This window comes from Oncorhynchus mykiss, chromosome 30, assembly GCF_057628025.1.
Source record: "Oncorhynchus mykiss isolate SJ-2025 chromosome 30, ASM5762802v1, whole genome shotgun sequence".
Classification (NCBI taxonomy): Eukaryota; Metazoa; Chordata; class Actinopteri; order Salmoniformes; family Salmonidae; genus Oncorhynchus; species Oncorhynchus mykiss.
The window spans coordinates 29,145,360-29,157,383 of NC_143051.1; the positions used below are offsets into that span (position 1 = coordinate 29,145,360).

Here is a 12,024-nt window from a genome sequence, read left to right on the forward strand (position 1 = left end):
AATACCAACATGCTTTAAGCAGACCACCATAGTCCCTGTGCCCAAGAACACTAAGGTAACCTGCCTAAATGACTACCGACCCGTAGCACTCACGTCTGTAGCCATGAAGTGCTTTGAAAGGCTGGTCATGGCTCACTACAACACCATCATCCCAGAAACCCTATACCCACTCCAATTTGCATACCGCCCCAACGGATCCACAGATTATGCAATCACTATTGCACTCCACACTGCTCTTTCTCACCTGGACAAAAGGAACACCTATGTGAGAATGCTATTCATTGACTACTGCTCAGCGTTCAACACTATAGTGCCCTCAAAGCTCATCAATAAGCTAAGGACCCTAGGACTAAACACCTACCTCTGCAATTGGATCCTGGACTTCCTGACAGGCCGCCCCCAGGTGGTAAGTGTAGGTAACAACACATCCGCCACGTTGATCCTCAACATGGGGGCCCCACAGGGGTACGTGCTCAGTCCCCTCTGTTCACTCATGACTGCACGGCCAGGCACGACTCCAACACCATCATTCAATTTGCCGATGACACAACAGTGGTAGGCCTGATCACGGACAATGACGAGATAGCCTATAGGGAGGAGGTCAGAGACCTGGCATGTGGTGCCAGGACAACAACCCCTCTCAACGTGATCAAGACAAACGAGATGATTGTGGTCTACAGGAAAAGGAGGACCGAGCACGCCCCCATTCTCATCGACGGGGCTGCAGTGGAGCAGGTTGAGAGCTTCAAGTTCCTTAGTGTCCACATCGCCAACAAACTAACATGGTCCAAGCACACCAAGACAGTAGTGAAAGGGGACAAAACCTATTCCCCCTCAGGAGACTGAAAATATTTGGCATGGTTCCTCAGATTCTAAAAAGGTTCTACAGCTGCACCATCGAGAGCATCACTGCCTGGTATGGCAACTGCTCGGGCTCCGACCGCAAGGCACTTCAGAGGGTAGTGCGAACGGCCCAGTACATCACTGTGGTCAAGCTTCCTGCCATCCAGGACCTCTATACCAGGCGGTGTCAGAGGAAGGCCCTAAAAAAATTCAAAGACTCCAGCCACCCTAGTCATAGACTGTTCTCTCTGCTACCGCACGGCAAGCAGTACCGGAGTGCCTACCTACATGTACATACTACCTCAACTAACCTGTGCCCTCCCACATTGACTCTGTATCGGTACCCCCCTGTAAATAATCTTGCTATTGTTATTTTACTGTTGCTCTTTAATTACTTGTTACTTTTATCTCTTATTCTTATCCATATTTTTTTTAAACTGCATTGTTGGTTAGGGGCTCGTAAGTAAGAATTTCACTGTAAGGTTTCACTGTACCTGTTGTTTTGGTCACGTGACTAATAAAATAAAATTTTACTTCATAACTAATATCTACGACATCTTATTAGCCATGCAAAATCTAGGTGATTTGCTTAAGTGGCATAGATGGCAGTTGTGGATAGAATATTAGGCATGTAAATCAACCATAAATGAGCAACACTATTAAAATGAGGAATTCATTGTGGTCAGGCTGGCTTTGTGTTTCATGTACTGTATGGCTTAATTGCTTTGGTCTTATAAAAGCTAATCTGCCAGACTCCTGCCAACTACATACAAGTAGTGTAGTACAAATGGTTGAGTTAGGAAGTATGATTAGAGACTTTGAGTCTGAGAGCATGCTCTAAAATGTGCTCTGAATAAATAGAGGTAGACTAAGCAATATGACATCATAATTTTGCTGCCCTGCCACCTTCTGCTATACAAAAACTATTAGCTCTTCCCAATTGTTGCACTCCCTTGAGGCACACGTGCCCACATTGGGGAGAGTCAATTGTGCAAGCCATAGGGCAGATTTAAATGTTGTTGTTGATTTCTGTAAGCAGGATGCCCCACTGTGTATGATGATATCTTATTGCTAAGTCTACCTTTAACTTCAGTCTAGGTCTGTTCGGAACTTATTAAAGTTGTGTTTCATCACCTGTAGCCTGGCATAGGCCTTCTGCCCGTTGCGTATCTCCACAGACTCTGCCTCCGCTGGGAGCTGGACCATGGATGGCAGGACCTGTGCTGAGTCAGCCAATCGGCAGTTGACATAGAGTTCCATGTGGAGGTGGTTTCGTTGGAGCCCACCCACACGGAGGATGAGTGACTGGGTGCGTCCATCGGAGAGGCCGGGGTTCTGGAGGTTCACAGTGTGTAGTTTACCATCCTCGCGTACGTAGCGCACCAGAACTGAGAAACAGAGAGGATTCTAAGATCAGGTCATCTCTTGTAGACAGATCTACGTAAACATAACTGGTACCATAGAATCTGTCGGGAAGGAATGGGATGCGTTGGATAACGAGCAGCAGTAGTTCCTGTATTTGGATTTTTCATCACTGGTTATTTGGACAAATCACAATTTCATAGGTGTTAGCATCTTTCAAATTACAGAAGGGAAGGGGACATTCAGTCCATAACCCGCAATCTCTCTTGGACAGATTCTCGTGAAAAGATGAAACGGCAATAATCTAGTAGTTCCTGGTTTGGAGTTTTAGACGTTGATTATTTGAACGAATCAGGATTGGATGAAGTCGGTGCTTAAACTGGTGGGGTGATTTTCAAGCCTGTGTATGGATGATAAACACTCTCCACTAGATTCCACAGCCACAAAGTCAGAATTAGCTGTATGATAAAAATTCATACAAATACAATAAAAAACGTGAAATTAGCCGAAGGGAGGTGTTTAGCCAAGAGTTACCATTTGCGAGGGAGAAGACTAATCACAATTGTTAACGGCATTCCCCCAGAAAGTAAAACAGGAAATGACACACTTTCAGGGGAGAATTGTACTTCTAGGTAACCGAGATGAACTTGCCTGTAATTTAGCAAAGAGAGAAGGTGGAGATCCTCGTTCCGGTTCCGCTCCTCGTTCTAGCATCTCTTAATCCCTTCTCTTAAAATGTACTGTATGTACCCAGAACATAGAGATCAGGCAACCCTGAGCATCATTGAAGCTAGCCTACATACTGTAGAAGAGTTTGTAGAACAAGAGCTCCATATGGAAAAACAACATACATATTGTTAATTGTTTTGCAACTATCTTAGATGTATGGGTGTAGGGGCTAGGAGTCGATTGGGGAAACCCACTATTGGGATTGGATGATTGTGTCTTAGTTATAGGCCATGAAGAGAATCAATTTAGGCTACACCAAAATATCTATCTACCACACTTCCCTCCCTATCCCCTCTACTGACAGTACACCCTACCTTTGTTGACCTTGCCCATGAGGGCCACCTCCAGGTACTTCCTGTTGTCGCCTTTGTTGTAGACTCCCAACAGCACTCCTCCCAGTTTGGGCGGCAGACGAAGAGTTGACACCAGGTAAAGGTCCGACACGAAGCCCAGAGCCCCCGACATCTTCCCCACCGCGGACGCACTCTGCCTGGCATCGTGAAGCTCCAGCATGTCAATCACTGAAATATGGAGGGGTGGTGGTGAATTACATGGGTCCAGTTGGAATACTTTGGAAATGCCTCCTTAAAGTATGCACGTGTGTAGGGTGTGAAAAGGAGGAGGGATGGATAGTGATGGAGAAGTTAGAGAAAGAGGGATATTGCAATAGAGAGAAAATAGGCATACACAAAAGAAAGAAGGCCAAACAGAGGACACAAAAAAGGAGATATCGGATGGAGTAAGAGTGAAAGAGAAAATATGAATGAATAGACAAATGGGGGATTCCTCCTTTTTGCGTTTACTGCCACTCTGGAGTGTTTTTTGAGAATTTATAAGCCTGACACAAACTCAACGCCTCGTCTTCTTTCTGTTCCGTCGCCCCTGCCACAAAATAAACACTGTCACTGAAAAGACCAGCCTTTGCTGTCACTGTTGGTGGCAGCATTTATGTCTGTCATTAAACTGGGTGCTGCTGGAATCTTTTCTTTATGAGACGTCTCTCCATTTATGGTGAATTCCGGGGGTGTTATAATGGTAAGTTATTGGCCATGGTTGGCAATGGCGACTGGCGTGGGGCTGAAATATACATTATGCTCCTTCGCTTAAAGAAAACGGTTTCTTATATTTGTCTATGAAGATATTGGAAACCCTTTGAGAGGTTGGAAATACTGCAGGGAGAAAAACATGGGGTGCAGATGACAGGAAAAGTCTTAAAATGCTTGTAACCATCATGAGTTGCAAATGTGTGCAGCAACAGAACGCAGACCAAAAAAATGTCACGTAACATTCTCAACTGTTGTAACAAGTATGTTCAAGGCCTAGATAAGAGTCCATTTATCCTATGAGCGTTTTGCTTGAGCTCTCGTCCAGGTGAGTGAGTGAGAGAGAAAGAGAAAGATGACAGACGTATTGGATTAGACATACCAGCCTCTCTCTAATCGTTCTCGTGTCTCCCTAGTGGCTGCCCATTCAGAAATCTGACTAAAGCCAAAGACATCAGGGGTGCCTCTAACCACCAATTCTCCCCTTGCAGACGCCCGTCTCTGTATATCTCCCCCCCTTATAATACAAGCCCAGGATTTGTTCAGTCTGAATTATGTTGAATATAGACCTGGACCTAATGTGTGACCAACTGCGTTCGAACCCAGTTCTCTTGCACGCCAGAAGATTAGCTAACTCAGCTAAACCTTCATGTGTCAGGCAGTTACAGTACTCATCTCTTCATGGTTTACCAAATCACCAGTTAGTAATGAACCTTGGGCTTTAGTTTAGCGGGTTAATACAGTATTGTGGTGTGCAGGAGACCCGGGTTCAAACCAATAATGTATATAAACCCAGGATTGCTGATGCTATGTATTGGCCAATGAGAGGATTTGAAGCAACCGGTTGGCAATATTGGCACTCCTCAGAAGAAGCAGTCCTCGATAGGAATGAATGGAATTCTACAGTATTTCATTTAAATGTTTCAAGAACAAAATGACATGTATTTCAGTATTGTTTTGTGGTAGTGGGGGCAGTAACATAACAAATTGCAAAAAATTGTACTTTAAGGATTTATTTTATGTTTAGCTCACATATCATTTAAAAGTATGCATTAAGATGTATGTAATATAATAAATCTAGCAAAAATAAATGTAGACATGAATAAATGCATTTGTATAGCTACCAAAATGTTTTTTTTTACAGTGGTGGTGGAGTGCCATGTTGGAGGCTTGAAAACAGCGCCCCCTGTCAGTCATATAGTGTATATATAAATCATTGGTTCGAACCCAGTTGGTCACATCAGCACCCCAGGCATTCCATGTCATCTTATTCCATTGTCACACAATGCTAACTCCTCTTGTTGGTCACCTTTGCTTTCAATCAATTTTTTCTCACTCTCTACCTTGGTCTCCTCCCCATCTCAACTGCTGCGTTGCTTGTTGGTTAGTTCTACTTGGTCTCTTTTTTATTTTCTTTGATGATCTTCCTCCAAGTCCTTATCATCTCACACTCATTCTCTCTTCAGTCTTCTCCCATTCTCTCTCACTTCAGATATTCACTCTGACACATGGCTGAAAGTCAAAGCTGCAAGAATTGATTGGGGTAGAGCTCAACATCATTGGAAGTCCCGCAAGTCGGTCCTGGCTTTCAAAAACAAGGCTCTCTGCATTTGATATCTCCCTTACCAAAGTTCTTGAAAAAAAATATCAGCCTCCACTGTTTGATCGAATCCGAAAGGTCTCCTTCCGGACACCCTCTCCTTTCCTCTATCCCCAACTTTCAGAACACTATTAAATCACTTGTAAACTTGGGATGGGCTTGTTCAGTAGACCTGAACACTGACCACTGCAGATAGAAATGCACCGTATAGAACAGATTCCCAATTGTATAAGTGACGAGTGAGTCCAGTCTATACCATTTCTATCTGCACCATTCTGAATGTTCAGTCCCACTTAAAGCAGCCCTAGTGAATGAAAAGGCAGGGAAGCAATTACCCTAGGGGTTAAGAATTTGTGAGGTGATCCTTCTGTTGGACTGTTGTATGGGCCAGTAACCATTAGTAATCAGTGTGATGGACAGGTGTAATTAAAAGATCTCTTTCTCGCTCTCCCTAAGTCATAGTTGACATGCGCACACCTTGAGCTGACAGCCATTAGACCGTAGCACCATCGTTGTGGGCATGTCCCTGTGAAAACTTATTGATGCCCATCATCTGCTTGGCCCCATTGCACCATACGGTTCAGCAAACACCTTCTAGTGGGAGGCGGACCCATCAGTGAGTGTTCATTGTTTCACTGGTTGAATCTTATTGCTATCTTAAACTGCATTTAGCAGGACATCTGGTCATCTCTATTGTATAGAGACGGCAGCCATTGTATGCAGAATTAAGAAGGAAAAGAGTAGGCTAGAGATGCTTACCGTTTCAAGTTTAGGAGCTCTTTATAAAGCAAATGTATGCTTAATATGCTATTTATTATTCTGATGGCATTGCAATGTAATGATAGAGATGATGTAATACGCAGCCACAAATTTAAGGAAAATAGAAGGGGGGGATTCTGGCAGGGGGGATATTTTCGGCACAACACGCAACAACAAAAAAGTCCTTCAATTTGCATGACCTCAAATGTTGAAGAGGTCGTGGGCGATGGCAAGCATTCCACAAGAGCGCACATTTCGCGTTTGCCACATAAGTGTCTATTTGGTCTATTTTTAATACACTCGAGTCTATAGTGGTTAAATTGAACATAGCCTAATCAGAATGCCTCAACACCGCGAAAGTGAATTTGATAGGAATTACCATAATAATCATGAACCTTTTTACATATAGGTTGTGGCATACAGCCACTGAACGATGCAGTGGCTTCACGTACAATACAATTAAAACTAACATCAGAATACTATTTTGTCAAATCATGCGTTATAGTTTTCATTACCTTGCATTTCTGAAGCCCTGGTCAAGCCCAAGAGAACCGCCGCGCTCGCAAGCAGCAAATGTAGCACAAACCTCACCATATCCATCCTCAAGGCACAAGGTTTATAAACGTTACCTAAATAATCGAATGTATAACTTTTCAACTGTGACTACACCGAAGTAACGAAACGTGAGTGGGAGTGTGTGAAGAACACTCCTCGACCGGCACGCTGACCAGCGCGGGTGGAGTTGTCAAGGAGTTTAGGCTCGCACAGCCAGGCAGGTCAGCGGGTCTCGCTCGTGATCCGCGCAGCTTGGGGTGTGCTGCACCGAACACTTTCCCCATCTCCCAAATGAGAAACATGAGCTGGTCTGCGAGCTACTACAGACAGTGAACAGGGCAATGGCCTCTGTGCGCTCCCTGTCTCCAACTTGCATACTGATAATCTGAAAAGTATTCAAACGAAATGAAAACAAATATCACTTCTTACTGTACATGAATTGCAATCACACAATTAATGTTTAATTATGGTGCAATGATTCCGTTTCATTTGTGTGCATTCATACGATTTGTTTAAGAGCTGGTAAATACGGGATATTCATTTAACAATAGCACAATTTTTATAAAAAAGCATCCCACGGGATCTAATTGACAATCCTACTAGACCAGGTCCAAACTACCAAACTTTACCCGTGACAACATTTGGAATGGCCTGCCAGAAGCTTTGAGAATGAATTTATGTATTTATGAAAACTTGTTTTTTGGTTCAAAAAGATTATGAGATTATGTCATGGCTCTGGGCTATTGCCTTCAAGTTATAGTCTTCTTTTCTGAAATAATGTGGTTGTAGATTGATTACTGAGACTGTTTAAACTAATGGATATTAGTGTGATTTCATCCATATGTTGTGTCTCATTGGTAATGTTTTGGCCTACAATGTACACAATGACAACACACAGGTCAAATGATGAATGTGGAGACAAAACATATGGTGAAAATAATATCTCCCTCCTTGTAGTAGTTGCCTGTGTAGCTCATAGAACACACAAACAATGTCAGTTGGAGCCATTTTTCAGCATATTATTGAGCGTACTGTATCTATTTCACTGTTTATATGCTTCAGTTCAACCTCTCAGTTCAACCTCAGCGTAAGAACCAGGGCGTGTTTAGGAGGGCGGCAGGGTAGCCTAGTGGTTACAAAGGTTGCAAGTTCAAATCCCCGAGCTGACAAAGTACAAATCTGTCGTTCTGCCCCTGAACAGGCAGTTAACAGACTGTTTGTTCCTAGGCCGTCATTGAAAATAAGAATTTGTTCTTAACTGACTTGCCCAGTTAAATAAAGATTAAAAAAATAGACATAACATTCAGATAGGTATATATTGTCTCCACAAAGCATTTCTAACAAAAACGCAACATGCAACAATTTCAAAGATTTTACAGAGGAGGAAGAGGAAATCAGTCAATTCAAATGAATTCACTAGGACCTAAATCTATAGATTTCACATGACTGGGAATACAGATATAATATGTTGGTCACAGATACCTTTAAAAAAAATGGTCCTAAAGGATCTCATCACTGTATTTCTGTGCATTCAAATTGCCATTGAGAAAATGCAATTGTGTTCGTTGTCCATAGCTTAGCCTGCCCATACCATAACCCCACTGCCACCATGGGGTACCTGGTACATAACGTTGACATCAGCAAACCGCTCGCCCACACAACGTCATACTATCTGCCCAGTACAGTTGAAACTGGGATTCATTTGTGAAGAGCCCACTTCTCCATAGGCCATCAAAGGTGAGCATTTGCCTGCTGAAGTCGGTTTCGACACTGGACTGCAGTCAGATGAGAACGACGAGCACACAGATGAGCTTCCCTGAGATGGTTTCTGACAGTTTGTGCAGAAATGTTTCGGTTTTGCAAACCCACAGTTTCATCAGCGGTCTGTAATGAAGCCCTTTTGTGGGGAAAAACAACATTCTGATTGGCTGGGCTATGCCCTCCCAGGCCCACCCATGGTTGTGCCCCTTCCCAGTCATTTAAAATCCATAGATTAGGGGATAATACATTTATTTCAATTGACTAATTTCCTTAAATGAACTGTAACTCAGTAAAATCTTAGAAATTGTTTCATGTTGCGTTTATATTTTTGTTCAGTGTATAAATGTTTTTTTTTTCTTCTGTTGTGACAGAAACCTTCTCTGTGTTAAACTAAAGTCTGTCTCCTTCCCCTTCTTGGAAAGATCAAGCAATTTAAATAACTTCCAGTTAATATATCTGCTGTACTGTATAATTCTGTCTATGTTTTCGATTGTGATTTTAGGGGTAGGGTAACATATTTGAAGCTTGGAGAAACTGGAATGTTGGCAAACATACAACAAACACCTTGTGACAGATGGTTCAGCATTTGTACTTTTAATGACCTGAAATCAAGTCAAAATTCTGTTTGTGTAAGTGAAACCTGACAAAACATTTCAGAAAGTGGCTCAACCCTCATAACCTCTACCTGAAAGAAAGAAACCTGAAAAAATAAAAGGCATACCATTCTTGAATTAAATTAAAGTGTTCTTGAAGATTCTGAGACAAGAAAAGGTATGCCTTCCTGGGATGTCGAGAAAACAAAAATCAAGCACCAAAAACAGAGACTGCATAACTAGGCATGTTTGTGGAAGCCTAGAAGTGGTCTGAACTGACAGAGGATTATCGTGCAATGTGGGAGATTGAGATGTTTGAGGAACGTAATTCCTGTCCATCTATTCTCCGTCAATATGCACAGAATAAGTCAGAGAACGTCCATTTTCCCCTCACAACACCTCCTTCCATCTGGTCCTACACCGAGACAGTACTGCTCATTCCTCTTCCTCTTCCTCGCCTCCCTCTTCGATGTGGCGGGGTCCCACTAGCGCTGCCTGCGGTCGGATGTGCTGGATGCTGACGATCCCCATCAAAATGGCGTAGCCCAGCATCGAGCCCATGGCGAACAGGACCGACAGGATTTGCTTGCGTCGTTTATGGGGCTCGCTGTCAAAGTCACTACTGTCCGAATGGACTGACACCTTGCGAATGGGTGTCTCTAAAACAGAGAAGAAAAAACAGGATGAGAGTCCAAGAGCAGAAAGCATGAAGTCTCTGCACACAGTGGATCTAACATTTTAGCAATAGATTCTCAATACAGTTAGAGTTTTCAGTGTTTTGGAATTGAGTATCAGACTGCTAGACAAGGCACTCCAGATCAGCTGGTTCTCAAGTATCCCAAACAGTACAACTTTTTTTGTTGTAGCCACGGACAAGCACACCTGAATCAACCAGTCAACCAATCATCCACTTGACTATTTGAAATCAGGTGTGTTTGTCCTGTGCTACAACAAATGTGTACGGTTGGGGGTACTGCTCGAGGACCGGAGATGAAAAATAATACTCCAGGGAACTTACCTCCGCCCTCTGAGGGGAAATAGAGGATGAGGATGTTGGTGCAGTAATGCCGCAGGTTGTCCAGGGAGTTGAGGTGTTGCTGGAGTTTCCCATTGGGCAGCTTCACCTTCAGCAGGGGGGCTAGGTGACCAAACACATAGGCATCCAAAGAGGATGGGCTGTGGAGACAATCCACAAATGACAGTATACACACACTGATATGAAAGACGGTGGGGCAAACGTGTTATACATGCAATTTGTTTGCAGTTTGCACACAGCAGCCACTTACGAATCCCCGAAGAAGAACTTGTGTGAGCCCAGCCGTTGAGAGAGCAGGGTCATGCACTCTAGCGCATCATGATAGAGCTGTGGAGAAGATGAAAAGCCCCCAGACAACCATCAGCATGGACACACAGAGGCATTCACAGCCTGATCAGCTGTATCTGCATTCATGAAAAAGGTAGTCAGCGAGCAAGTGCCCATGGGGCTTATTTACGAACCATCCTTCAACAAAGCCAGAACATTGTTGTGTGTACAGTTAAACCAGAGATGGGGAACTCTGCCAAGGACCAGATTTGCCCATCCAGAGTTAGAGTCAATAAAATATAGCATAAAAAAACAATACCCCCTTTACCTGACTCAATTACCATGTGTTGTGAAAACACAGACTGTTTTGGCTTTTTGGGATTACTATGAACTACCCTCTCCATGTCAGTGTACCAAAGAGCCAATTCAAGGGCCTCTCTCTAGTAATAGCTAGCTGCCATTTTAATGATAATAGTCCTTCCATAGACTTGACCGTATAACCCCTAATTTATGCCCTGCGGTGATACTCGTTTTTCACCTCCTTCTCAAGACCCTCTTTCATCACTCCCCTCCATCTCTTCATTCTCACCGTCTGAATAAACTCTTTGTAAACTCTTTGTTCCTCTCTTCTGCATCACCCTCTTCTTCACCTTCTATCTCATCCCTCCACCTGCTACCTGCCCATCTGCAGAATCCCATTGTGTCAATTCACACGCTCTTATCTTCTTCCATAATATGTCTTTCTCACCCTCAACCATTCCTCCTCACCTCCTTCTCCAGCTGCTCCCCAGGCTCCAGTGTGGGGTCTCCCCTCACCAGCCTTAGCCTTTCCAGTTGCTGGTTGTGAATGCGGTTGGGCAGCAGGAAGTTGAGTGGGAAGGGGATGTTCTCGGCGTACCAGCGCCGTGTCACGTCCACATAGTTTTTTGAGTCCACCCACTGTGTGTATATCTGAGGAGGGAGATGGAGAGAGACAGAGAAAGGCAGGGACAGACACATACAGTGCCTTCAGAAAGTATTCATTCCCCTGGACTTTTTTTTAGCCTGAATTTAAAATTGAGATTTTTTGTTACTGGCCTACACACATAATGTCAAAGTGAAATCAGTTTAAAAAACAACAACATTTTAACAAATTAATTAACAATGAAAAGCTGAAACGTCTCGAGTCAATAAGTATTCAACCCCTTTGTTACGGCAAGCCTAAATAAGTTCAGGAGTAAACAAGTGCTTAACAAGTCACATAATAAGTTGCATGGAGTCACTATGTGCAATAATAGTGTTGAACATGATTTGTGAATGACTACCTCATCTCTGTACCCCACACATTGAGCAGTGAATTTCAAACACAGATTCAACCACAAAGACCAGGAAGGTTTTCCAATGCCTCACAAAGAAGGGCACCTATTGGTAGATGGGTACAAATAAAAAAAAGCAAACATTGAATATCCCTTTGAGCAAGGTGAAGTTATTTATTAC

At 43.3% G+C, this 12,024-nt stretch overlaps 2 protein-coding genes across 3 annotated transcripts in view; both read right to left on the reverse strand.

Moving 5' to 3' along the window:
• The window catches only part of LOC110488229 (thrombospondin-3b), a 44,804-nt gene extending 37,546 nt beyond the window's left edge, over window positions 1–7,258 (reverse strand). Inside the window, exons 1-3 of the mRNA XM_021560367.3 lie at window positions 6,852–7,258; window positions 3,249–3,455; window positions 1,978–2,231 (exon numbers count right to left, since the gene is read on the reverse strand). Coding sequence (XP_021416042.3) covers window positions 1,978–2,231; window positions 3,249–3,455; window positions 6,852–6,936 — 546 coding nt within the window. The 5' untranslated portion in view covers window positions 6,937–7,258. The remainder of the gene's footprint in view (window positions 1–1,977; window positions 2,232–3,248; window positions 3,456–6,851) is intronic.
• A 1,965-nt stretch (window positions 7,259–9,223) lies between these two features.
• The window catches only part of LOC110488230 (metaxin-1), a 29,093-nt gene continuing 26,292 nt past the window's right edge, over window positions 9,224–12,024 (reverse strand). For both annotated transcript variants that reach the window (XM_021560369.3, XM_090227964.1), the window contains 4 exons: window positions 11,317–11,499; window positions 10,532–10,608; window positions 10,264–10,421; window positions 9,224–9,904 (listed from right to left, as the gene is read on the reverse strand). In XM_021560369.3, the coding sequence (XP_021416044.1) occupies window positions 9,681–9,904; window positions 10,264–10,421; window positions 10,532–10,608; window positions 11,317–11,499 (642 nt within the window). In that variant the 3' untranslated portion in view covers window positions 9,224–9,680. The remainder of the gene's footprint in view (window positions 9,905–10,263; window positions 10,422–10,531; window positions 10,609–11,316; window positions 11,500–12,024) is intronic.